Genomic DNA, 25,088 nt, shown 5'->3' on the forward strand with positions numbered 1-25,088 from the left:
CTGCCCTTAGTACCGTGCTGCAGCCACCGTGCGCTACTATGGTTGACATCACGCGCCCATACGAGATTCGGCTGTAAGCGACGTTGCACGGTTACCATGGACAATCGCCGTAGAGATGGATCACGGATGGCGGGTGACGAAGGTTATTGCAACCTTAGTTACCCCTATTGTCTGTTGGATTTCCGGTACAGATACGCAGTCGAGGAGTAGGAAGAGCTTTGAATTCTGGAGTCCAGCAAGCGCCACTGGTCAAGGGTCGAGAATAGATTCGCGATGAACCTTTCTTGCGCACGTACGGAGTACATGTCCATGTCATCTGAAATCTGGAGAATCCTTGACCGGCTGATGCATAGCTAGGTATCCTGAGCGGGAAAAGCCAACCTTCAGTCCAAGACGTCTCATGAAGAATCTATCATCGGTCTACCAAAGACTAATGTACACGAAGCTTCGCTACAGAATTCCGCCTGAAATGCGCGATGCACCCACTCAGTTAGCCCCCCACCGCCGGTGCTACGTTGGCTTCTTTGTGAGGATGTAGCAAATCTCTCTAGCAACCAAATCTTATTTACAATCACGACGGCCAAAGTGCCAGATGCCATTATCTTGCAGGCTTCCGCTAGAACAAATAAATGGAGAATCGAGAAATTTCGGCTTCTTGTCGGGCTGTGGCTCATCTCCTCCCCAGGTATCCAAGGGGGCCGTACCTAACTATTTTCTCAACAACAAAACTATGGGCCGAAAGATCAACGACAAAGAGCTAACTCGTCGCGATCCACGCCAATGGCTTCAATAGCGTTGCACATCGTCCATTATCCACCGGTCGCTAATTAGCAACGACGAACGCTCGTACTTCGCCCGACACTACTTACAAATATCCATCACCTGCGACTACTGCGGTTGCCAAGACGGAGGGATAATAAAAACATGGAGATCCAACCAAGCTTTGATCATAGCTACCTAGGGACGGATACAGCGCGTGCTCGCTCAATCACGACCCTTCAAAAGTTCAAAGGCGTCAGGCCTCTGGTCACTCACACCACCTACGAGGTATTCGTACTCCGTACAGATATTCCTACAGGCTATGAACATTGACCTGCTGGGCCGTGCCATTTCCTTCGTCTCATTTCGGCCATGACGTCCACAAATCCACACCACAATTTCGGAAGTTACGATCGATCTGCGCTAGAGCGAAAAACAATGGCCGCGTAGCCACCACCTTCCCACCTGAAACGTTGAAACATCGACAGCCTTCTGGGTCCAGGCATGTACGCTTTATCGTCCTTCACGAGAGGTACAGGGAGAAGCCCTTCTCTCAAGGACCCAAACCGAATGGCCATTTACGAGGAGATTCATATCACGAGCCCTGCTGGCTGTTGCACGAAAGACCCTCCCCCTCATCGGCTCGAGAGTGCCGTGGGTTATCCGTACCTGGGGCTTGCGTAAGTGGTCGGCATCGACGATAATCTTGTTCGATTAATAGTCCCCCACTTCACGCCGAAATAGTACGATAAACTCGAGTGAAAGTCACTCAATTGGTGCTCGAACTCGCGTCAGTGGAAAGTTACCCACCAAACCTCGTACTTTGGAATTCGTGATCTTGAACGTCAGCGAGGTCCTCATCCGCAACATCAAAGAAATCTGTCATGGCGCCAGCTTCCAGGACGAGAGATTCCTGGCGGGCGTCCGTTCCATACCAGCAGAACGACGCGACTCTGATCAAAACAACTCCAACTCACCCACGAGACTCATCCGCTTGCTTTGCACATGTATTACAAAAACACGCTATCTGACTATGCATTCCAGACTCGACGTTGGTTTGGTGATCCACCCCATGGTCAAGTGCTGCTCTTCGCTCTAGCCCACGCCCATTTCACGGCTTCTAGAGCCTCGCGGGACGGGACCGCCGTTGTTTTGACCAGAGACATTGGCCAGAAACAGGGGGCGATTGATTGTCAGGCACAGGAACGGCTTATTGCGGCACTTGGATTATTTAACTCATTTGCTGGTTGAAGTTATGCCTCTTGACTGACGACAGCTGTCGAGGCAAGGCGCCATTAATCGCATATCGCTCTCGTCTCGTTTCTTCCTGGTGCAAGCTTTTGCGCCCTTTCCATCGCGTCGCAAGATGTACTCAAAACCTGACAAGCTCGACGGCAACCCAGCCGCAGCACGACTCGTGTTTCCTAGCAAATACGACGTGGGCATAGCGTAGACGATCGGTCGGTCGGTCACCAAGGCATCCCGAACAGGCTAACTTTTCTTGTCTCACTATTTTGACCACCGGCTGGGCCATTGTTGACAAATTTTTGTTATGGATGGGCGAGCATTCCAACGACTACCGGCGACACTTGGTCGGCGGCGGCGGCAGCCGGCGTTGGATGTTGATTGATTGTGTAGCAATGGCTGCCGCCATGGCGCAACCGTTGAGCCCAGCGCAAGTGCGTACCGTATCGACGGGATTCTTTGGACAAGAACCCATGCCTGGTCGTATGCAACCTCTTCCATTCCCAGAGTGCTCAAGAAGAGGGGTTAGGCTCTGCGATTCTTGATTATCACGATCCAGGGCGCGGGGGGGAAGCGGTTGTCTCTTTTCCCCCTCCCTTTCCCACCCCTTCACAGCTGACGGTCATCCCTTGAGTATCCGTATGTATCTTTTTTCCTAATAGTGTCTCTGCGGTATGCTTGGCGAGAAGGTTTTGCGCGCTGTGTTCAAGATGGTCAAAGAGCAACAAAATTGTTCATCCCTCCCTCTCTCTTGACTTGAAGCTCGCAAGCTTCTTTTTATGGCTCTGCTTCACGTACATCCACAGCGAGGCACATGGCACCTTCAGTACTTTCGCTTGGCTCGTCTTGCCTTGGTTACATGACTTCTCATTACCTCTCATCTCGTCAGTGCCTACATACCTGCTTATATCTGAACCAAAAAGGGAAGCAGCAATGTGTGTCCACCCGGGTTGTCATCGGTGTCATATTGAAACGCAATCGTGAGTCGAGTATCCCTTGCAAATAGGCCCTCGCAAGTTGCAACGACTTTGTCGCAAAGCAGGTGATGCTATAGCCTAAGGATGATCGAGATTGATTGTTATCGTTTGGCTCGGATAACGCAAGTTGAGCACCGGGACTGAAGATGCCAATGAAAACAACTTGGCTTGAGTCGATTGGCGTTGGCAGAGTCAACTCGTTCCAAATCGTCTTTGGCACCCAAGGATTGAACGGACCTGATGTCTAAAAGGCATTGAAATTCCGATATTCTGTCTCCTCAAGGAAGACCTAGAGCCTTGAGGCTAGACTTTCTGCAACGACCGCTATAATACATAAGAGGGAAAAGCCGATTAAGTCAGGATCCTCGTGGGGGGAAACTACCAAATGAAGAAGGAAAAATCCATCGCGAGAAATCCTGGGACATGGGTCATAGACTCGGCCCCATTCTCCAACGACGGACCAACTCAAAACTTTTGTTCATATCGAGGTCCACCGTGCACATCTACCAGTGCCCTGAATAAAACGCCTTCCCCCGGGACGAAACGGGTCGTCCTGCTAACTGATGGGTCAGAGAGGCAGAAACTTGGGTGTGATAAACGAGAGATGAGAAATCAAGACGCCGACAATGAGTGTGAAAAACGCCAATTTGTCCTCCTGCTGCCGCTGCATGAGGTATTCTCTTGCCCGCTCCCCACCAGAAACATTTCGTCGTTGTTACATAGGTGATAGGTTGCGCCGACGGCTGAAGAACATGTCGTCGTTTGTACCTGCGTGTGCTGCATTATACTTTGACCTCCGTCGCTTCGTCACCGCGGGCCTCCAGTTGTTTCTTGAGTCCCGTGACTTCGCTCGTGAGCAGTCCAATTTGCGCCTGCTTCGCGCTCTCTGCCTTTTCAAAAGCCGTGACCTTATCTGACAGCTGTTTGACCTTGTCTTCGAGACTCTGGATGTACGCCCAGACGCCCGGGTCCGTGGCGAACATGTTGCCGCCGTTCTCGGCCCCACTTCCTGGCTGCGTTCCGCTTGAACCACGAGCATGGGCGGCCCCTGCCGGAGCCGCGCCCGTTTGTGATGCCGGAGCAACAAAGGCTACGGGACAGTATCAGCATATCATCGAATTACAAGCGCAAGTTTCAAAAAGTACAACTCACCTGGTGAAGTGTTCCTGTCAGAAGGCCTGCGGCCATACTGGTGCTGCTGGAACTGTTGCGTCAGACTTGGCGAACGTTGTCTCGCAATGCTGTTTGTATCGTGCCCGGGGCTCAATGGCTTCGGGCTCTCCGTCATGCCACTTTGTGAGTAGACAGAAGCGCCACTTACGGGCACAGAAGACACGCTCGTATTCGGCGTGTGAGCGCCAGCAATGCTGTTGGGCATGCTTGGAGACGTGGTCGAGCTTGCTGTGCCGCGGTCGACGTTGGGCGGGTAGAGCCCGCCGGTTCCTGGTCGTGGACCTGCTGGTGGGTATGTACGTGAATGAGCGCTATATCCATCGATGCTACCCGGTCCACCTGCGATATGCTGCGCCTTGATGCTCGGCAGGCTCAGACGCCTCTCCTCTTCCGTCAAGTCTTCTTCGTTGGCATACACTATGCCAGCCATTGAATCATCGCCATCATGCATACTCGGCCCGTCCAAGTCATCGGTCTGGTCGAAACTGCCCATGCTAGAGCGGCGGCCCGCACAACCACCCGCACCCTTGCTGTGCCGAGCAAGTGCGTCGCCCCGAGCAAACTTTCGGTCGCACTTGGGACATATATGGGGTTTCTCGCCCGTGTGTAATTTGCTATGCCGCTTCAAATCATGAAGGCGTCGGAAGCGCATGTTACACTCTTGACATATGTACGGCTTTTCCTGGCTGTGAGTGAGCAGATGGCTCTTGAGATTGTGGTGACGCGTGAACTCCGTCTCGCAAAACGGGCACTTGTGCTTCTTGCCGGATTGAGTGGGAGAATCATGGCCGGGCGACGGCATGGGAAAGCTCATGCCGCGCGCCGGTGGTGCGGGCATCATGGCGGCGGCTTGGAGCGAACCCGGATATGAAAGTGATCCGGGCGTATTCTTGTCATCGTGAACCGGGGCTGGGTGCGGCGGCTGGGGCTGATGCTGTGGCTGTTGAGGTTGTTCGCTCAACTTGGGATCAACTTCCATTGGGCCTGGGCTGGCCGTTACTAAAGCGCCTGCGATACTAGCTGCGCTCGCTGCGCTTTGAGGGCTGATCTCTGCGGGTTCTGCGGGCGCATTGCTAACTTGGGGGATTGACACCGGCTCTGGCGCCTTGTTGGTGACCTCCATGGCAGCTGTTGGAGCTTGGGGTGCTTCGTCGGGTCGACTCATGGCGGCAACACTACCAGCCAGTACGGAAAGCACCGAATGGCCTGGATTGTCGCTTGAGGCGGGTGGATTTAGGCGCTGTTCGCGTTTGCGTTCCTCTTCGAGAGCCTCGAGCGCCGCGGCGGCTGTCAATGGTGTCGGTGAGCGTCTTGACGATGCCAAACCAAAACGAGCGGACTTCGTGGGGGAGGGATAGTCGATAGAGGGAGGGATAGGAGGAACGGCGCCTTCGACGATAGGGTCGACAACAGACGTGGGCGAAGTAGGAGTAGACTCGCGCGCCCTCTTGAGCGACTTGGTGCGAGCAGGATCTCCCCCAAGCGCGAAAGTGTCTGATGCGACCGGCGTCGTCGCTGCCAGGAGGGGGGCTTCGGTCGCAATGGGACCGTTATCCGAGGCCATGAGCGGGTGAAAGCATCAAGCGATTAATTGGAGGGTTTGAATTGGAAAAGAAAGCTCCGATGCGACCGCGTCGTCGAGGTTGTTGATGGTCAACGACGATTCATAGGAGCTTCGAATCGTTCAGCCACACGTGGCGGTTCTTGTTCGTGGACGACCCCGAATTTGACGGGACGAGCGGACGAGTCGCGGTGGAATGTGGCGGAACCGAGTTGGGCGGGATTGAATAATGGCTGACGCAAGCCGGTCTCGATGGCGAGTAATTCGTTGTAAATTGAATTTGTTACGCGCGCAAAACCAGTGGCGGGGTGGAAATCTGGCTGTCGGCAGTGATGTTGAAGAAGAGGGAAAAGAGAACTGAATTCCAAGTGTGGCAGAAGCTGGAGGAAAAGGGAAGGGTGGAGGGCGGGTGCAGCAAGATAGAGTAAGGCAAATGGTCAGAAAGTTGAGTGAGAGAGGTGTGACGGCGTCTGCGAATGAGGGCGAGTTGGGGCTTGCGGTTTCTGCCACAACAGACGGCGGGCGGCGGGTGCGGGACGTACGGACACACACTGGGGCGGCCGCACACGCTACCTGCCTTCCTTACCACCTGAGGTGAGGAACGACAGAGGTATCCGTACTCCGTACCTGCCTGCCTGCGGAGCTTAGGTAAGCTTTCGTGAGACGAGGTAGGTACCTACCTACTTACATGCCTCTCTCTCCTCCTGCCTGAGGTGACCAACCAGGACATGGAGGGTCAGGCAAGCCGCTCGCTGCCCGCAGGCGCACGGAAAGGCGGTTCGTTCTCGGTTGCGTCAGCGCGGCAGTGTTGGAGGACAACTGACAGGACGACGGGAGGAGGGAACTGGAAATGGAACTGGAACTGTGAACATGATCCATCCCGACTGCCCCTGTTGTTGTCGCCAATGCTGCTGCTTGCATCCAACTGTTTACCTGAGTTTGGGGGAAGGCAGTCACGCCGTTGTTCCAGGAGCCCAACAATGAGGTCCCCTTCCCTTTTTCCAGGTATCTCACCGGTGCCTCCCTCCGGATATCTTACATGGCATGGCGATAGGTACCTCTCCGTACGACCGTCATGGTACCCGCCGGACTTGACCAAAGTATGGAATTCCTGTAGCTGAATATCGAGGATCGGGTGTACTCGATACATTGCCCACCCATCTCACCTTCTTCTCAGGCGGCTTCTCACCAGCCCTTGTACACAGACGGACACACATCTCAAGCCACACCCATGCGCGCGCGCACATACACACACTGTTTCTCACTCGTCCCCTCCCTAACTCCGTCTTGGCATTCTCTGAATTACGCCACGCTCTGTGGGTGCATATTTGAACTATCTCGATAGTTGCGGCTTGTTGAGCGCCACACTACGGAGTAATGGAATCAATATTGAGTCAAGGAAAATAAACACATGCCTCACTCTTGCTCCAAGCTCTAGTCGTCATGAGAAGTGTGTGACATGCAGAAAACCGAGGCGCCGCACTTGACAGTCGCCGCGTAGTCGATAAGGTACCTATGGTATTGGAATTGTGAATACGACGGAGTCGGGTTCCGGGGACCAGGCTGGATGACGAGGGAGAGGGAGGGAAATGGAAGGGAAGGAAACCTGAGAGAATGGAGCCCGAAAGCAAGGGCCTTTCAGCCCCCGCGGTGGCTGTGCAAGAAAATCAAGAGCCCCATCCCATCCCATGCCCCAGCCTCCCAGTGCCTCCTGCTCCCCTTCTCAGTTCTTTCCCTTTGCTGGGAGTCTGGGACACACGCGAGTGGCTAAAAAGTCCATCTCCGTCTCCACTTGAGTCCACTCAGTGGCTTCCCATAGGCTCTCGGTCAGGGAACATCACCTCAGGCCCCGGTTCCAATTTTCAACTCGTAAACCGACGTGGCTTTGCATCCGCGCTACCGACAGGCCAAGTCACCGATACTTGTTTCCCTCGTCCCACCATTGTCGCTCGCCCTGCTTACGGCTGCAGTCTCCAGGTGCACTTCACCTGGTTTCTCCCACACGTCGCCCCTCTCTTCTTTTCCCCCGCAGCAGGCATGCTGCCGTTCAGCGAACAGTAAGAGTGCCCGTGGCTAATGACCTGCCGAGGAACCTACCTACCTGTGCCTCCCCGATCAAGAGCTCTCCAGCTACAAACGCCTCGCATCACGCTTGCTACACGCGCAAACTCCGCAGACCTGGCCAGGAGTACCATGATTGTACTCCGTACCTGAACACTCCCTCACCTCAGGATGCGGGTGGGTGATGAGCCGACCTCTTGCCGGATCGACTCTCTCAAGCATGAAGCTAATGATAACGGGATCGATCGTTTCTGCCGATTTGTTCCTAGCATCACTCGGTTTTCAATTGTTGAGCCGCAATGCAGCCAGTCGCCCCTCAACACGCTGCCAAATGGACGAAAGAGAGAACCAACGGAGAGGGCATGGCATCAGGCGGACCGCACGACGGGTGGACGGGAGTGCGCATGCACTTCAATCAACACATCGTTGCCAGGCACCCGCCACGATGCCTGTCTTCTTTCAACCCACGGGCGCCTCATCTGGTTCTGAGCCTGTGCCATGCTCTGCCTTGCCGTGTCTTGCCTACCCAGTTCCACGGTCGCCTGGACTAAGGCTGAGGTTTCTTTGATGGACGACTAGCATCCACCGCACAGGTTTCGCTTACAAGTTCTGAGAGACACGGCGGAAAAGGCGGCGCTCTTCTTTGTACCGTCGCCGGCCATTCCTTCAGCGGTATTGAGATCATGGAATGATCTCGATAATCACCTTTTTTTCCAAGAACCGGAATCCCGCGGCCATGGTTGCCAGCTTTCTGCCCAGGCAAAACAACAATGAACGGACAGGTAGGCAAGGAACGAGTCAGTCATCAGCCAATGAAGGGATAGAAACGACTCCGTCGCAAACCACCAACGGCGTCGCCTTGGGTATTGCATACTTCAGCTTTGGTCAGCTATTAACCCGTGACGAATCATCTCGGAGCCAGGTCCGTCCCTATTCGGCCATCAATTCTCTAGCTCCCCATACTAGTGCCTGTTTTGTAACCCCTGGAGCTCGCGAGGCACCTGAACTGGCAATCATTTGGGTGGCACTTCATACAGGCGATGCTACCCAAATGTGGCTGAACCATCCAAACGCACACAAAATCGACAAAGCAGACATGACCGACGCCGCGGAGCATTTCCTACGGCAACCAAAAGTCGCATCCAACGTTCCGCACCTTCGATCCCGCGATCACCCACTGTCGAACCATGAGATCATTGGCCTAATCTAGCCCTCACCTTCGCCGCCAAACCATACATTACCACGCGGTATTACCCCTTCTCGCTCTCTTGTTGGATCGTGTTCCTTATGACGACGACGTCCGGGCCCCGCGTTGTGCTGGAAAAGCAGCCAATCCCACACCAGCGCGCCGTGAGAAAGGAGAAGCCGCCGTGGTTTTTACGCAGGCCTCTTGCGACTCCAATTCGTCGTTTTTCGCTACTATTCATCCTTCTTGGATCTTCCTCAGCCTCTGGTGTGATGAGCGTGAGTTCTCCGCTGACTGATGGCCCCGAGACGCTGCGTCAGCTGAGCCACGGCCTAGCCAGAGCTCATTTCGTCCCCTGCCTGTCAGCACCCATTGGCCGCTGTCACTTTGCGCCGCTGATCCCACGCTGTCCAGGACCTTGACGGGACAGCACCACTCACCTGAGCCCTTCCGAGTACAGACAGGCCTGGCTCTTTCCCATGCTCATCGTCATCAATCGCCTGGCTCGATGGCGCGGGGGACCCTGTTGCGGGGACAACAGCATCCGTGATGATGCGCGCCTCGATACGCCAACCGCAGTGCCAGTTTCGATCAAGATGCCGCGAGATAGACTACTAGTCAATCATCATCGCGAACACCATCGCCTTGACTTGCCTGCCGTGCCTGCTTGCTACAGCGTGGACATTCTCGGGTTGATCATGGTCGCAGCCCGCACTCTTCAGCTAAGGTACTCCAGCCTCGCCACATTTCATGCTTACATGGGGAGAACAGCCTATTCAAAAGCTGACTACGTCATCTTTCACGGAGGTGTTTCTGTCACGACCGAGAGCCGCGCGACCTGGCCAACGACAAGGTATATGGAAGCCTTTGACCATCCAATGACGGCAGTTAGATGCTTGCTGAGCGAATGCAGTCGCCTGATTTCATGTCAGACTAGTCCCAATTCCGCACTTGCTGCGGTGAGGCTGGCTGAGGCCTTAGCGGTCGAGCAATATGTCTCGGCAGGTCGCAAGTATGTGAATTGGCTTTGTGATTCTGAGAATTGCCTGGGTCCTCTGTCTATTACTCGCTTCATTCTGTAGTGATTTCCACCTGTGTCCCTGTCTTGAAGGATGCCCATGACAGAGTCGCCGCGCTTCCCTGATGCGCAGAGTCTACTTGATGTGCTGGGCTGAAGCAGCTCAGCTGACATGGACGCCTAGTCAGCAGAATCGCTTCCAAGTAGAGACAGTGAAGACACCTCTAGGTTGGCAGTGAGGAATAGGAGAGCCGCTCAGGGTTGATGACATTTAGACTTGTCTTGTATCTCAGTCAATTGCTACCCACCTAGGTTGGTGAGTGAGACTTGACGTGCCTGAAAATCAAACCGTTACCCGTGTGGAGTGAGTTCTCGGCTCTGGTCTTTGGAAGTCTAACAGGAAGGAAGATGAGCATCTCTCCGTGTTCCCTCCTTGAGCTTCCTCGTTGGAAGAATTGCCTCGGCACTTTTACTGTTGCTGGACGTGTTCCTCTCTCACCGGCCTCTATATGTCCTTCGCAAAAAGGTGAGAAACAAGATGTCCAACGGACCCGGAGGGTGCTGGAGTCCCTTCATTGCATTCGCAGGAGTCTAGTATGCCTCTCAAATTCGGTGGAGAACCGCGACCTAGCATCTGTATGGATTGTATGCAAGAACAGAACCCAATTATAGCAATTTAGAACACGGAGAGATGCCATATTCTAGTAAGCTGGGAAGGTTTTATGGGTAAATGACATGTGTTCATGACTACGATGTCTGAGTTGCCAACGTGTGCTCATGCCGATAAATGAGGATATCTGTCGAGGTTCAACCAGTGCTCGAAGTTTTGACTTTGGAAGTTAGTATCAATACTCCGAAGCTCAACTCAGTGTCCTCGGTATAAGATGGTCACTTGTACCCTACTGCACATATCACGACACGAAATCTACAAGTTACCTCCATATCAGGTTTCCACTCGAGCCCAAAGTGAAATAACTCCTTCCAAGTCAGGGCCGCATTGTAGTACATCGTTTAAGAAAGGTTTGCATATGACTTGCAAGTTGCTGAATGGCTTCCATAGGCTGCCTCAAGTGGTGCATCTGCCAGTCTTTGCTGTTAGATATCTTACCAAGTGATGGGCTATCTTCGTCCGTGGAGCCTTTGCCTTGCTGCGTAGTTGCAAAGTTACGGGGAGCCTAACCACAAGTTCCTGGAAATGAGTACATCTTTCAAGGGCATAATATCGCACGAGTTTCGAAAATCTGTTTCGCCGTGACAGTCGTACGTGAAAAGTATTTTGTGCTCTCGACAGTGCCATCATGAGTAACTACTAGAACCTCGTTGTATTACAATACCCTACCATAATTATCTACACGATACTCTCTTTTTGCTTGCACAAAATCATGCTTGACAGTTGACATCTACCTAAACAACGCCCGAGCTTTCAACAAGTTATGCAAAGCACTATCTACCCACAACTTGGAACAGACACATATCAATGACTTGGGCACAGAACGCCTGCCTGAACGCACCGCTTGAAATTATCAGTGAAGAACAGGCCTAGCAACTGCCGTAACTGCTGTACACGGATTTGACGGAGAATAGGCGGAGGCAATTGGACACATAGCAGATGAAGCACTTCAATCAGTATATGCCAGGCTCGTTAAGTAGTAGGGCGCTAACCCGCGGATTCTTTGCAATCCACTTGTTGTGATGGAGAGTATGCCTGGCTTGCTCTATTGCCATGCTATATAATGCGTAGGCCATGATACCGATAACGAGTCCACTTATACTCCCTTAACTAGACAGACTGCTGGGAATGGCAGGAAGGGCCAGCCGCAACTTCGCGTGGATAGACATAAACTCCAGATTCTCCTACACGTGGTCGACGTTTCTGTGGTACTTCCTCATGATAGCTAGCCGTAACCCCCTGGCTCCCACTCCAACCCCCACGTACTCGGGGTTGTCTGTTCCACTCCGCTCTATAATCCAGATCCTCTCAGTCCAAATTCTTGTGTACTAGAGGTCGTGTCATGATAGTATCGAGAAGCAACATCTTCGTAATTGACTTAAGTGTAACACGGCGAACGATACTAAACAGAACACGAGACCGCAACCCTCTCTACGAGTATGGGATCGCCTTCTGCCGTGTCTCGGGGAGTGGCAGCGGAGGGAGATGGGACGTATACTCAAGTTAGTTGATAACTCACACTCTTCACAACGAAATAGACGGCAAGTGATAACGATTACAACGATAAGTATCAATTAAATTTTCCCACCCAATGCGAGTGTACTGTTCTTTCCCCCGTATATCTCATGGAGCTATGCCATCCTTGACCGTTTACCACCCCCCTATGGCGCTCTATCATGAACTTTCCATCTCATTTCCCATGTTTTTTGTTTCAATCGTCAAGTCGTTAAAAGTCTTCTCATCGTACAAGTACACGTCGTTCAACGTTCAAACATTCATCAGACATCGCCCCTTCCTTCTGTCGAGTCCTCACCACCTCCTCGTGAGGCGGTGCTTTTCGTGCTCTTCTTGTCTACCATTATTCATAATATCCACGCATTCAGTGGGCGTGCGCAACTATAGCCACGTAGGTGTCGTCTGGGATTCTTTCTATGATCCACAGCGTACGCTCAATGACCTTATCGGCTTGCAACGAAGGGAACGAGCGTAGCAGTTTATTAGGACTGGTAGACTGTTAGCGTGTACAACTCAAGTGTAGAGGGCGCGGACAACGTACCTCGGAGAGCTCATGAGCTGATCCCGCATGCCCATCAACTGGGCTACAATACAGAGAATATTCAGATGGGGCCCGTAGGCAAAGAGAAAGTCCCACAGTCTGAGCACCTCGGGAAGCGGAGGCGTACAGGCACAGAGCGTCAGAACCGAGGGGAAGGCGTAGATCTCGGCCGTGAGACCTTTGGAGTGCAGGTAGCCGCTTAGCTTCGAGTCGACCGTGGCAAGGACCTTGTCAACCAGCGCCAGACCCTTGTGTACGCCGTCCATAGCGCCGCGAATGTAGCCCGGACATTCGCGTGTGAGCAGTGTGTAGAACGCGATAAAAGCCTCGGATTCGCTCCTTGCTGCGTACAGAAAAGGCGCGGCCAGCACGTTCATTCCTTGCACGTATGTTCCGGGCTCCGCAGCATGGCTGGATTCAGAGCCTTCTGTCGTCAAGGTGAGTGCCCTGGCACGGTTTCTGGCACCCGGCGAAAAGGCGGGATCTTGCGAGTAGGCTGTGGCCGTCGATGTCGATGTCGAACTGTCCTGCGATATGGAGCTTCTTCCAGTGCTGGGTCGCTCCCTGCGCTGCTCCTCCCGCGCATCGTGTAGACGCCAGGCCACAGCATTGAGAAGACGAATCAGGCTGGCCTCGCTCACACGTCTCCTGAACAAAGGATCAGTCGTAAGGGTTCGGAAGGTATCGTTGCGAATCTTGGAGTAGGCCGGGGAGGCTCCGCGGTGGATCAGGCCCAAGTAGTCATCGGTCGGGAGAACGGGGGTATCCAGCAGGATGAGCCAGACGTATATACGCAAGGTTGACTGCGTGGCAACAAGTTAGCATTGGTTTACAGGCTTGATAGGCATGAAGGGTGATGTTTACCATGCCGTCGCTATCACTCTTGATGCCCTCGCTCAAGATTTTGCGACGAGCCATGCCTAAAGCCTCAATTGTCTCTCCTTCGGGGGGACCCTCTTTAATAAGTTGTTGGAGAGACATGGTCGCGTACTTGGGGCTGATGCCCATCATGCTGCGCTTGCCCGTAGCCAGGGCATTTATATGATGGATAACGGGCGCCGGCGCATCGCTGTTGGATCGTCCTCGAGTGTGTCGCGCCACGTTGGAAGAAGAGCTCGGGTCACGTCGCGTAGGAGAGATATTCCGTTGCGTGATTTGCGTCAAGCGTTGCTGCGAGATCAAAGAGGGTTGATGAAGGGGTTGCAACTGAAGAGCGGCCTTGGAGCCAAGGTTATGTGCGGATTGCAGTTTGCGAAGGCGATGGGTACGCGGCGACGGTGGTGGAAGCAACTCGGTAGTTTTGGCTTGCGACAAGCTGTGCGCCGGATGGGCGAGAGGATCTCTTGGGGGACTCGGCGGCATCTTTGCGACTGGAGGAGGATTGGACCAGCTACATTCACTAAATTGAGGGACAACGGTAGTATACGACGGACTATTGGAAGAGTATTTTGAAAAATTGGCAGAGCACGGTATCAAGAACCGCTAGAAGAGAAAAAAACAGGGGCAAGACAACAAGCGTAGCGAGGTGACCAACACCTCGTGGGCTGCTATTTTTGGCCCGAGGCGGGGAAGAGGAGGTTGGTGATTGCAGACTCGGTGGTGTAGATGACAAGCATTGCAGATGTTGGCGGCTTGGAGTTTGTTTTCTGACTAAGGCAAAGCGACCTGTTGCCCGGGGAGAGAGGGGCTGTTGAGGAATCGCGTCGGTCAATTGCCCCGTGTTTTTTTCGCGTACTAAATATCGCTGGCGACCAGCAGCTCAACGATTCCAGCGCTGAATGGTCAATTCCAATATTTTCATGTTGCTCATTCTAAGAGTTCTAGTCCAGCCTCGTCAGCCGAAAGTGTGAGACCTCCGTACGGCATGCAATCCACTTTCCGAAATTTGGCAAATTCGTAGCAATGACTCCAATCTTTGAACAAAACGACCGTCAAAAAGGCGAGAACATTGATCATCGAGGCTGGTACCTGGAAAACCGGGGCAAGCAACTGAAAGACTAGGTATTGTGTAAGGTTAGCTGACTTAATCTTGAACTTCCTCTTTGAGCCACAGCGTTCAGGTCCGGGTCGAGCCCACACAGGACGGGACCCTTCCGGAACCGTCGGCGCAGCTGTCCCGAGCCGGTTGCGGAAAATCGTTAAACCTAGACCTCCCCGTCAATCATCCGAGCTGAACGTCCTTCCTTATGTCAGCCTTCTGTTGTCGCAAGCTTGGCGTCATGGGTGCGTCTTTAGCTGTTGGTCCAAGCTGATCCATGACGTTGGCCATCCGTAACCACATCCGCTTTACGGATCCTCTTAGCAACAGATAACTCCAGTCTCCAGTCTCTAGTATCCGGAAGGCCAGGCGACTACGGATTCTGCCCGCACAATGCAGCAGATTATCCCGGAACCCCATTCCGTGAATCCATCTTGCCATCGTCTTTCGCCTGGGGCCGAGCATCCCCTGTCTCTCTCCAGACTCTTGAGCATCTCGCAGTTTGCCGCCATTGTCGACGGTCTGATTCGCACGTGCACTCACCACGAGGAAGTGCAGCATCACACGTCCCGACAATCATGGCCATCTGAGATTCTGGTCCGAATCTGTCAAGGACCAACCCAGCTTCTCATCTCGTTCAAAAGCTTCGCACCACACTTCGCGAGACAAGCAACCAGTCAAGGCGAAGAAGTCTCAGAAGGGTCCAACCAGGTTGAGCATCTCCGCAGCCATCTGCCCCACTCTCCCATCACCTCAAACAAGGGTACTATTGCACCATCGCCAAGTTGCAGAAGCTGAACCCCATTGGTCAGCACACTAGGTACCGCCCCAAAAGCGGTAGTTCTTTGGATACTCGTCCCCTCCCCGTGGAAACATGTGTTGCACAACTGGGAACACTTTGGCATTTGGCCATTGTCCTCACCCGACACTCTGCTCTGATTTTTCATCGTCTCCAGTTTATCACGCCTGTCAACAAGGCAGCGCTTCGCCCGGCTCCATGACTGACGACACATGAGCATTGGCATTCTCCAAATCCTACAGTCTGGCCACAGGAAACCCGAGCTTTCCCCTCGTGCTCCTGTATCTCTGACAGGCCGCATGGTAGGCCAAGTTGAAACTGGAGAGAGCGAGAGAAACCACGCAACAGTTTCCTCCGAGGCCGCATCTTTCGCATGGTCCGTTCCTCCACTTCATCACAGCTGAATACGCTGCATTCTGCATATAGAGTACTTCATCCAATGGCGCTTATTGAAAATCGTACGGACGAGCCCGTCTGATATTGCCAATTCGATATCAAATCAGCAAGAGAGCGCAGGTCCCTTGTCTGGTGGGTATAAGATAATTGGGCTCGTAGCATGTACCGACTCCATTGCCCGTCTCCACTAAGCTTTTAATGGCAAAGACTCGATGGCGACATCGCCCCGGTTTCGACATCGCGGGAGGAGTGCGGATACTACCACCACAAAGAGCTTCTGCTGACACCAACAATTGTTGCTATTAAATTCGCGCCATTGAGAGATTCATACACCCCCTGTCAGAGTTTTCCCTCTCTCTCTGTCGAGTCTCTTGCCGTCGTCTTCTCCTCGGCTCTTCTGCAACGCTCATTTCTTGGCTGCCGCCGTCATCCCGGTGCCACATCTCTTGGCCCACGAGATCCATCGTCTTGTCAAGCAAGAATGCCTTAAGAGCCTCCCTTGGCACTCCACTACCGAAGTTTCTGAAGTCAATTAAAAGCTTGTCTGTCTGCCTTCCGCAGCCTAAGTCAAAGAGCCTCTGAGAGTCTTTGAAGAGCTTCGAAGAGCTTCCGAAAGATTTGAAGAGCTTCTGTTTCAGTCGCACAACCCGACCAGGTCGCTCCGGACCACTCAGGCCACACGATACAGATATCTTGTCGCCACTATTGTGTGAAGGGTTGTTGTCTCTCATCCCTTCTTGTCAGCCACAAGCGCTTCTGTCGCCATCTTCGCACGCCGCCAAATTACGGCCTTTTTCCTGTGTCGGGAACTCTCTTGCTCATCGTTGAGTCGGCCATCGTCGTCTCGACCAATTAATGCCCCTTTGACCGATTGCGCAACTTTGCAAGGGCTGTTAAGTAGCAACAATTTCGCACCTCCTGCCCCAAATCGCCACCCCCGTCGAGCCTCGAGGACTGGAAGCGTTCTAGTCACGGCTTGCACCATTAGCTTCTGCCCACTACGCACCCCGGTTCCCATTCCTGCCGCCCACTCTCGACCGCCAAATCCCACGGCGACCCCCGTGGACCCAGGAGTGTGGCACGGTGACCACCCCCGGTGACTCCTATATAGCCTTGGGACATCTTCGCCAAAAAAGGAGCGAGGTCCTGTGTGCTACTCGTCTCTGAAGTCAAGAGCTCGACAAGTAATTCTTCAGAGTTTCAGCCGGTTTCCGGTCCGATCAACCACCATGTCGAGCACAAGCACCAAGATTGGCCATGGCCTGGCCAAGGTCTTGGGCATCAAGCTCGAGAAGCCCGAGAACGAAGAGATGTTGCGCGGCGAGTCTGTCTTCTCTGTTCAGTCCTCAGACACATTCGTTGAGGAGGAGCCAACAACGGCTGAGTGGCTCCTCGAACTTCTTCCCGACGGCCACGAAGTCCTCGCATACATCCGCTCTCTCTTCCCCTTCCTCAACTGGATTGGTCACTACAACCTGCAGTGGTTCCTTGGTGACTTGGTCGCCGGTGTCACTGTTGGTGCTGTTGTGGTTCCTCAGGGTATGGCTTATGCTTTGCTCGCAAAGCTCGATCCTCAGTTCGGTCTCTACTCATCCTTCATGGGTGTTATTATCTACTGGTTCTTCGCTACATCTAAGGATATCACCATCGGCGTACGTAAACCCTCTTCCAAATCACATTGATACTCTACTAACAAACCAATAGCCCGTTGCTGTTATGTCCACCGTCGTTGGCAATCTCATTACCGATGTCCAGGCAGACTTCCCCCAATACGAAGGTCATCAGATTGCGTCTGCTCTAGCTATCATTGCCGGCGCCATCATTCTCTTCATTGGTTTGATTCGAATGGGATGGATTGTCGACTTGATCTCTTTGACCTCTCTGTCGGCCTTCATGACTGGTTCTGCCATCAGCATCGCTGTTGGCCAGTTGGTCACATTGTTGGGAATCAAGGGTGTCAACACAAGAGAGGCTACCTACATGGTCTTCATCAACACCCTCAAGGCCCTCCCCAAGACAAAGATGGATGCTGCCATGGGCCTGACCGCCCTCACCATGCTCTACCTTTTGCGATTCATCTTCACTAGCTTGGCCAAGAAGTATCCTCAGAAGTCGAAGCTTTTCTTCTTCCTGTCGACCTTGCGAACTGTCTTCGTCATCCTTCTCTACACCATGATCAGTTGGTTGGTCAACATGAACAGACGGTCAAACCCGTTGTTCAAGATTTTGGGAGAAGTTCCAAGAGGTTAGTGCATTTTTCGCATGCCTAGTATACTGTGTGCTAACCAAAGTTACAGGTTTCCAGAATGCTGGCGCCCCGAAGATCGACACCGACCTCATCAGCGCTTTCTTGCCCTTCCTGCCTGCCAGTGTTATTGTGCTGGTCATTGAGCACGTTGCTATTTCGAAATCCTTTGGCCGTGTCAACAACTACACCATCAACCCTTCCCAAGAGTTCGTTGCTATTGGTGTTACCAACGTCATCGCACCTTTCCTTGGCGGGTACCCCTCTACGGGCTCGTTCAGTCGTACCGCCATTAAGTCCAAGGCTGGCGTCAGAACTCCCTTCGCTGGCGTTATCACTGGCCTTATTGTCTTGCTTGCCATCTACGCTCTCACGGCTGTGTTCTTCTATATCTCCAGCGCGTCACTGGCTGCAGTCATTATCCATGCCGTCGGCGATCTTATCACGCCACCTAACACTGTTTACCAATTCTGGCGTGTCTCGCCCCTTGAAGTCGTCATCTTCTTCATTGGTGTCTTTGTCACCATTTTCTCTTCCATTGAGAACGGAATTTACGCCACAATCTGCATCTCTGCCGTGCTGCTCCTCTGGCGCATTCTTCGTAGCCAGGGACGCTTCCTCGGAAAGGTCAAGATTCACTCCGTCGTCGGCGACCACGTCATTGGCGAAGACCACCGACAAGTCATTGGTGAGTACGGCACCTTCAACGCCAGCGACAACGCTGCCCGCAACGTTTTCCTGCCCATCGACCACGGCGACGGATCCAACCCCGAGGTTTCCTTGGACGAGCCGTACCCCGGCATCTTCATCTACCGCTTCTCCGAGGGCTTCAACTACCCGAACGCCAGCCACTCCCTCGAGTACCTCACCGATTACATCTTTTCCCGGACGCGCCGCACAAACATGCAGTCGTACGGAAGACTGGGCGACCGCCCCTGGAACGACCCGGGTCCGTCCCGCAAGGCCAAGAAGGCACAGGCCCAGATGCACGAGGAGGAGAACAGGGCGACGCTCAAGGCCATCATCCTCGACTTCAGCTCCGTCAACCACGTCGACCTGACGTCCATCCAGCAGCTCATTGACGTCCGCAACCAGCTCGACCGCTACGCATCCCCCGACAAGGTGAACTGGCACATCGCCTGCATCAACAACCGGTGGACCAAGCGTGCTCTCGTCGCCGCCGGGTTCGGCTACCCCGTCGACCGCAGCGACGGCACGCAGCACCAGTGGAAGTCCATCTTCAGCGTCGCCGAGATTGGCGGCTCTGAGTCGGCGGCCGCGGTGGCGGAGAAGGAGGCTAACGAAAAGGAGCTCTCGACGCACGCGCGGGCCGCGAGGACCATTGACGAGGAGGCGCTGGGCAAGGACGGCGGCGCGTACGACCAGATCGACCCCGTGTCGTCGGGCTCCAGGAAGGGCGGCGCTGCCGGCGGCAACATTGGCGGCGGCCCCAGGAGAAAGGGCGTCGTCGTCCACGGCCTCAACAGGCCGCTGTTCCACGTCGACCTGACGAGCGCGTTGCAGAGCGCCATTGCCAATAGCGAGGGCAGGGGTATTGTCGAAGACGAGGCGGAGGACCCCAAGAGCCCGAGCACCTCTAGTGAGTGAGAGAAATGAGAACGTTTATGGATGGAAACAGATATATAGCGATGTTTGATACCCTAGGTGGGAAATTTTATTGAAAGAAAAAGTCGGTGCAAGATATGATATAAGGCACACAGAAGATGTTGATGACGATATATCATCCTGCGAGGAGAGCAATTTTGCGTCTTGCAATTTAATGAAAGAAGGTTTCAAAATGTTACAATCTAGCCCCCTCGAGTCCCTCTCAAGTGATTTGTTCTTCATTTCATTCTAAGCACGTAAGTAGGTAGAAAAGTTTCACTCTTTGCGAATTTCATTGTATATAATGACCTTTTGCCAGTGGATCCCAGTATTTACGTCTCCCGTTGATTCAGTGCAGTAGCAGGATTCTTTTAACTATGCAGAGTGATGGCATGTTGTTTCTTTCTTTCGGAATCCCTAAGAATGTTTCTTGTTACCCAGTGTCGGCAGATAAAACCTCTCTATTGCCACTGTCACGAACTCGCACACTTGAAGCCAGAACCGTCGCCGCCGTTGAGGCTCAAACCACACATTCTTCAAAAAAAGAAGACATTTTTCATCACAATCCAACCAGATGATCCAATCCCACAGCCTACAATAACGTTTTGTGCCTCCGCTCATTCGACGTTCCCCCAATCCTCCAAATCAACATCACCTCAACACCACGCATCTAGAACCCACCCACATCCACATAACTCCACCAAAACACCAAAAACATACAACACCAGGTATTCGCTGGTCGTCACCGACCCAACTACTAATCCGGCCCTCATTGGCTTATCTATGGGAGAGCGGACGGGATCCCGAGTTTTCCAATGGGTATGGTCGTATGTGGTGATACGACGCGGGTAGGGCGTACATGATGGCGGGCTCAACGTTGTGGATGACGTGGTGAAGACTGTTCTGTTTGGCGATGTAATGGATTTCCTTACATCAGAAGGTAGTTTTGAATTTTTCAAGGTGTTTCAAGTTCTATACACGGGAATGGGAGTGGGAGTGGGCGGCGTGGGCGGATTGAGATATAAAGTCAGCTGTTGCTTCGCTTGCACCCCGAGAACGATAGGAGGCATCAGCGAATTCCATATTCGTAAAAGGTCTGTAAGGCAGTCCAACCATTACTGGAACCTTTCTCGCGGGTCAAAGGTCAAGTTATACCCGTCAAGCCTTTTTCTCAATGCCGCAGAGGGCAGATGTTGTGTTCGGGTGATTCCCTCGACATGGTACGATGGCTCAATCCATCATATCGCAAGATATTTCTTTCAAGAGACAAAGCCTTGGGTATAAGATAATGGTTTAATCTTGATAACCCAAGAATACCAACCAAGAGGTTACCTTGGCACCACAGTACTGAGTACTAGTCCGTGTCGACCTCTTAGCACACTTCCACAGTTGAAAACATCAACATCAACGGAATTTGCAAAAGCCATCCGAATAAATTAATCAAACACCGCCTACAGCCACTAAGGTAAACAGGCGCACACTGACCGTCGATCAAAAGAATATAAGATATGTACATAACCATAGTCCGACTACACTATCGTCACAAAACCCCACACTCTCACAAGGGTCTACCATCATACACCGTCCCGTACGGAACAGTCTCAATGTCCCCATGGCAGGCCCTGTCATACGCCGCCAGCTCGGGCATACCCTGCTGCACATTCAAAAACGTCTCGAGCTCGCACCAGCCGTCTAATCTCGTGACGTCGCAATCGGGGAAACTCCAGCCCAGCGGCACGGTTCTCTGGTTCAGGACCAAGTGAATGTACTTTGTCTCCCCGCCCTCCTTCTCGTACCCAGAGCGGTCGGCCTTGAACGGCTTGGGCGTCTTGATGACCTCAATGTCGAGCCGGGCGCCAAAGGGTGTGATGTGTGAGACGGTGAAATTGTGCGGGCCCGGGTACTCCGTCGGCTGGAGCAGTTGAGCGAATTGCTTCAGGCCAAAGGCCGTAAGGATGGAGGCGATGTTTGTGTCGTGGGAGAAGTCAAAGTAGAGGCTTTGGTTGAGCGGGAACGTGACCGTGTTATTGTCTAGTGTCACGTTGATCTGAGATCCAGAGTAGCCCAGAGTGTGGTTTTGGAGGCGCGCGATGACCTCTTGTTGATAGCCGATACCGACGGCGCGCTGCAGGACTTGTCAATGACGGGTTATTTAGTAGAGTTGAAATGTGTACTTACGCCCGTGGGGTTCTGGAACGCGTTGTTGCCGGCAAACATGAGGTCGACGGAGTAGGAGAAGCCAACCCATTCTTCGTAAGTGAACAAGTCGCAAAACACGCTGAAGCCGTAGGCCACCTATTCCAAGGTCAGTCAAGGGAAACTCGGTTTCCTATCCGACAAAGAAGTTCTCACCGTCTCGTACGGACACATGGTCTGAGCCGCATAGGTGTCATCGATGGTCCAGTCATATCCATCCGCCAGGTCTTTCAACCGAGCGGTAGCTGGAAAAAGCTGTCAGCAGCATGTACGACTACGTAGACTAGCAGCAGGCAGGCTCACCGTTGGCGAGGTAGTTTGAGATCCAAACCTTGGCGGCATCGTCGCCTCCATTCTGCTTGCGGGCATTGGGACAGTTCAAGTAGCCGGCGAGCGAGTTGTTTGCCCTGTCCTGCTCAATGATGACCTCGATGGTGGCATTATTTGTCCTGATGCATGAGTCAGCTGTGAGATTCACGTGCGTCAAGTGAAGTACTGACCATTCAAGACCAAAGAAACCCGCCAGCCAGTACTCGGCCGACTTGAGCATTCTGTCTTGCGTCTGCATACATGTTAGTCACGAGCAATCGAAAGCTAGTAAGCGCTCCCGACGTACAGTTGTTCGCACAATAATCTTGCTGTTTGGATTATACAGTGACGAATACATGTACGAGTGCAAAATACCTAAGCGCCAATTAGTCTTGATGTTACAAGCCGTTGCATGTACTGGCTAGAATGGCTACCCACCAGAGTCGAACAGCTCTTGACGGCCTGCGGACGAAAGTGTCAGCGATTTCTTACACAGATAGATTAATAGTAAAACCAACCTTTCGGAACCAGGATCTCGTGTCCTAATTGATACTTCCAATTGTTCAAGAACTTCAAAGCACCCTTGGCGTTCAATTTCTTGCCGGCCTTTGCGATGCGCTGTCCAAAATCTGCTACATTGGATCCCGTGGTGGGATATCTAGATCCGTGGCGAGAAAGCATCTACCGCAGGTTAGCCAGACTGAGCGTTATCCATCGTGACCCAAGAAGCAGGCACTAAAGTCAAACCTTAGCTAGCTCTGATGGGGCTTACCTGAACTTGGACGATATCGGCTCCTTCTGGCAGCGCGTATTCCTCTACACCAAAGCCAGGACTCGGTTGATACGGCGTAAGATACCTAAAAGCACGAGATTTGAGCAATCATTCTTTCCCCTCTGACCATATAAAGGGCACGCGACTTACCCCATCATGTTGAAAATACTCTCGTTCTTGCTTCCCATCCCCTCTATAGGGATATCCGTCTGCAGCGGTGCATTCGGCACAAAGGTACCCGTCGGGATGACTCTCGTCTGCGCCATAAAGGCAGGCTTACCAGTCGCCGTCGGGCCAGCCCACAACTCCGGACTCGTCCTGAAGTACTGCGGCACGTCATCGTCCGGCCTACACGGACAGTCCTCAAGGTTCTTTAAGCCGTTCAACGCGTTCGGGCCCCGTCTCACGCCGCCATTATCCCAGGCGAAGCCCAGAACCACAAACGCGAGCATACATCCCACAAAGGCCAGGGCGAGCGCGATAGCAATGGTGGCGCGACGGCGGTTACTGGGCGAGTTGTGAGGGCCGTCGCCGTGGAGATCAATGTCGACAAACGCGGCGCCGGACGTCGGCGTCGGCGGCGGGAGGGCCGGGAGAGGCTTCTCGCTGGGCAGAGCCTTTTGCCTCCGGCCGGAGGAACCGGAACGGCTGCGACGAGGCTGCTTCCGGGAAAAGTCGTCTTCCTGTCCCGGAACGCGGAGGTAGCCACCCTGGCGGGGTGCCATAGTTGCTGCAAGAAGTCTCAGGGGAGGACTGGGATTTGCGCAATGCTCGACGAGAGAGAGAGATAGAGAGAGAGTGGCGGGAGGGCTCCGACGCTTGAAAGGAGGTACAAGTCACCCCCTTCGGAGTTGACGGTCCGCTGAAGGCTTTTCTTGCAGGCGATGCACGACACTCCTTGGCTTGGGAAGCTGCAGCTAGCTATGTCCAGTCACAAACTGCCGGAGGTTGCACCGAGACACCAACGGGACGCAGAGCTCGTACGCAGGTAAGGTAGCCTAGTAGGTAGGCCAAAGAGGGGGGCGTGGAATAGGCAAAGTAGAATAAGGTACGTCAAGGTAGGATTCGTTTCACACTCGGGGGTGCAATGCCATGGATGGAGCGCTTGTTTCTTGAAGTGGATGGTGCCTAGGATGGGCATGCAGCTCTCAAAGCGGCACTATCAGGCGGGCAAACCGAGGTTGGCGTAGGCGAGACGACGATGCAGAGTGAAACGTGTGCGCCTGAAGGCGGTTGGGTGGATCGATTGTGAGGTGCGGCAGTATGATATGACGGGTGCCGATGCAGGAAAGAAGGGATCTTCTTCGACACACATGCGGCGGGCAGTCGATCCCCAGGCCTCGGGAGCAACGTCCGTGATCCCCCAATTGGCCACCTGGATGGTCAGTGCGATGGCAGGAAAAGGCAACTTTGCAGAACGGGAAGGGCGGGAAGGACGGGCGAATGTGAAGAAGCAAACAAAGGGCGGTCAGGTGTGTGTCGTGTGCGCAAGACCACCCAATGCCTTTTGGCTGTAAGGTCAGGTATCCGTAATAAAAGTTTGATAACGTCGCGATGGGAAGGTGTCGTCTGAGGCGGCCAGGAGCAGCTCAAGGTAGGGAGACTCGCGGTTAGGGGGCAGCTGTCGTTGGGAGCGGCGCCTTCTCATTCGACGATGCGTGGCCCCATCGGCAGCTTACCTTAGCGGCTTAGCTCAACCGGAAAGGCGGATCCGGTCCCGAGGACGCACAGCCATCAGCCAATGACATGGCTTGGTCTGGCTGCTCCGGCAGATGGGCTCTTTCTATGGCCTGTGCTACGGAGTACACACTACGGACAGTGGAAGGTACCAAAGGTTTCTAAGGTAGGTGCCCCGAGACTCTCTGAGTGAGGTGGCTCTTGATTGATGAATCTCAATCCGAGAGGATTCCCTACTTCACTTAGGTAGCACGTGATGAGGCACACGTCGTCGATTTGACATCCCATGTCACTCCTTCAAGGTAAGTACCCTAGAATTCAATCGCGAGACTCCGCAGGTATGCCTACCCTTTGTTACCTTGACCTTGGCCGTATTGTACTGGACTGGACTGCCGCCGAATCCGC

At 53.4% G+C, this 25,088-nt stretch overlaps 7 protein-coding genes across 7 annotated transcripts; 3 read left to right on the top strand and 4 right to left on the bottom strand.

Moving 5' to 3' along the window:
• Positions 1 to 248: 248 nt before the first annotated feature.
• On the bottom strand, positions 249 to 799 carry BDZ83DRAFT_347927 (uncharacterized protein). Its single transcript, XM_060502499.1, has one exon. It carries the CDS (start codon positions 672 to 674, stop codon positions 399 to 401), a length of 276 nt encoding a protein of 91 aa, XP_060364654.1. The 5' UTR covers positions 675 to 799; the 3' UTR covers positions 249 to 398.
• Positions 800 to 1,263: 464 nt separating this feature from the next.
• BDZ83DRAFT_731042 (uncharacterized protein) lies at positions 1,264 to 1,858 on the top strand (the record flags this gene model as incomplete). The annotated part of the gene is made up of 2 exons (XM_060512860.1): positions 1,264 to 1,439; positions 1,504 to 1,858. The coding sequence occupies 2 exons, from the start codon at positions 1,264 to 1,266 to the stop codon at positions 1,856 to 1,858; spliced, it is 531 nt and encodes a 176-aa protein (XP_060364655.1).
• A 1,905-nt stretch (positions 1,859 to 3,763) lies between these two features.
• BDZ83DRAFT_752499 (uncharacterized protein) lies at positions 3,764 to 5,718 on the bottom strand (the record flags this gene model as incomplete). Its single annotated transcript, XM_060514211.1, has 2 exons — positions 3,764 to 4,071; positions 4,134 to 5,718. 2 exons carry the CDS (start codon positions 5,716 to 5,718, stop codon positions 3,764 to 3,766), a joined length of 1,893 nt encoding a protein of 630 aa, XP_060364656.1.
• Positions 5,719 to 9,146: 3,428 nt separating this feature from the next.
• Positions 9,147 to 10,216, top strand: BDZ83DRAFT_348094 (uncharacterized protein). Its single transcript, XM_060502500.1, has 2 exons — positions 9,147 to 9,240; positions 9,377 to 10,216. Exon 2 carries the CDS (start codon positions 9,442 to 9,444, stop codon positions 10,042 to 10,044), a length of 603 nt encoding a protein of 200 aa, XP_060364657.1. The 5' UTR covers positions 9,147 to 9,240; positions 9,377 to 9,441; the 3' UTR covers positions 10,045 to 10,216.
• Positions 10,217 to 12,678: 2,462 nt separating this feature from the next.
• BDZ83DRAFT_652088 (TBC domain-containing protein) lies at positions 12,679 to 14,068 on the bottom strand (the record flags this gene model as incomplete). Its single annotated transcript, XM_060510501.1, has 2 exons — positions 12,679 to 13,509; positions 13,571 to 14,068. 2 exons carry the CDS (start codon positions 14,066 to 14,068, stop codon positions 12,679 to 12,681), a joined length of 1,329 nt encoding a protein of 442 aa, XP_060364658.1.
• Positions 14,069 to 17,108: 3,040 nt separating this feature from the next.
• BDZ83DRAFT_578265 (sulfate permease) lies at positions 17,109 to 19,732 on the top strand (the record flags this gene model as incomplete). The annotated part of the gene is made up of 3 exons (XM_060505105.1): positions 17,109 to 17,531; positions 17,584 to 18,124; positions 18,177 to 19,732. The coding sequence occupies 3 exons, from the start codon at positions 17,109 to 17,111 to the stop codon at positions 19,730 to 19,732; spliced, it is 2,520 nt and encodes an 839-aa protein (XP_060364659.1).
• Positions 19,733 to 21,110: 1,378 nt separating this feature from the next.
• BDZ83DRAFT_348171 (histidine acid phosphatase) lies at positions 21,111 to 24,002 on the bottom strand. The gene is made up of 10 exons (XM_060502501.1): positions 23,157 to 24,002; positions 23,007 to 23,091; positions 22,753 to 22,915; positions 22,673 to 22,696; positions 22,542 to 22,609; positions 22,426 to 22,487; positions 22,229 to 22,374; positions 22,082 to 22,170; positions 21,908 to 22,024; positions 21,111 to 21,854 (listed from the first exon to the last, which is right to left on the bottom strand). Exons 1-10 carry the CDS (start codon positions 23,729 to 23,731, stop codon positions 21,288 to 21,290), a joined length of 1,896 nt encoding a protein of 631 aa, XP_060364660.1. The 5' UTR covers positions 23,732 to 24,002; the 3' UTR covers positions 21,111 to 21,287.
• Positions 24,003 to 25,088: the final 1,086 nt, after the last annotated feature.

Source organism: Colletotrichum acutatum (assembly GCF_030867785.1).
Source record: "Colletotrichum acutatum strain CBS 112980 chromosome Unknown BDZ83scaffold_50, whole genome shotgun sequence".
Classification (NCBI taxonomy): Eukaryota; Fungi; Ascomycota; class Sordariomycetes; order Glomerellales; family Glomerellaceae; genus Colletotrichum; species Colletotrichum acutatum.

What these genes read in the sequence shown, in the direction of transcription:
- BDZ83DRAFT_347927 (XM_060502499.1), bottom strand. Translation starts at nt 674, where the DNA reads ATGAGCCACAGCCCGACAAGAAGCCGAAATTTCTCGATTCTCCATTTA.
- BDZ83DRAFT_348094 (XM_060502500.1), top strand. Translation starts at nt 9,442, where the DNA reads ATGCTCATCGTCATCAATCGCCTGGCTCGATGGCGCGGGGGACCCTGT.
- BDZ83DRAFT_348171 (XM_060502501.1), bottom strand. Translation starts at nt 23,731, where the DNA reads ATGGCACCCCGCCAGGGTGGCTACCTCCGCGTTCCGGGACAGGAAGAC. An exon ending in TCAAGAGCTGTTCGACTCTG is followed by an intron (nt 22,610 to 22,672) that starts GTGGGTAGCCAT and finishes ATTGGCGCTTAG; the next exon opens with GTATTTTGCACTCGTACATG. An exon ending in CTCAAACTACCTCGCCAACG is followed by an intron (nt 22,171 to 22,228) that starts GTGAGCCTGCCT and finishes AGCTTTTTCCAG; the next exon opens with CTACCGCTCGGTTGAAAGAC.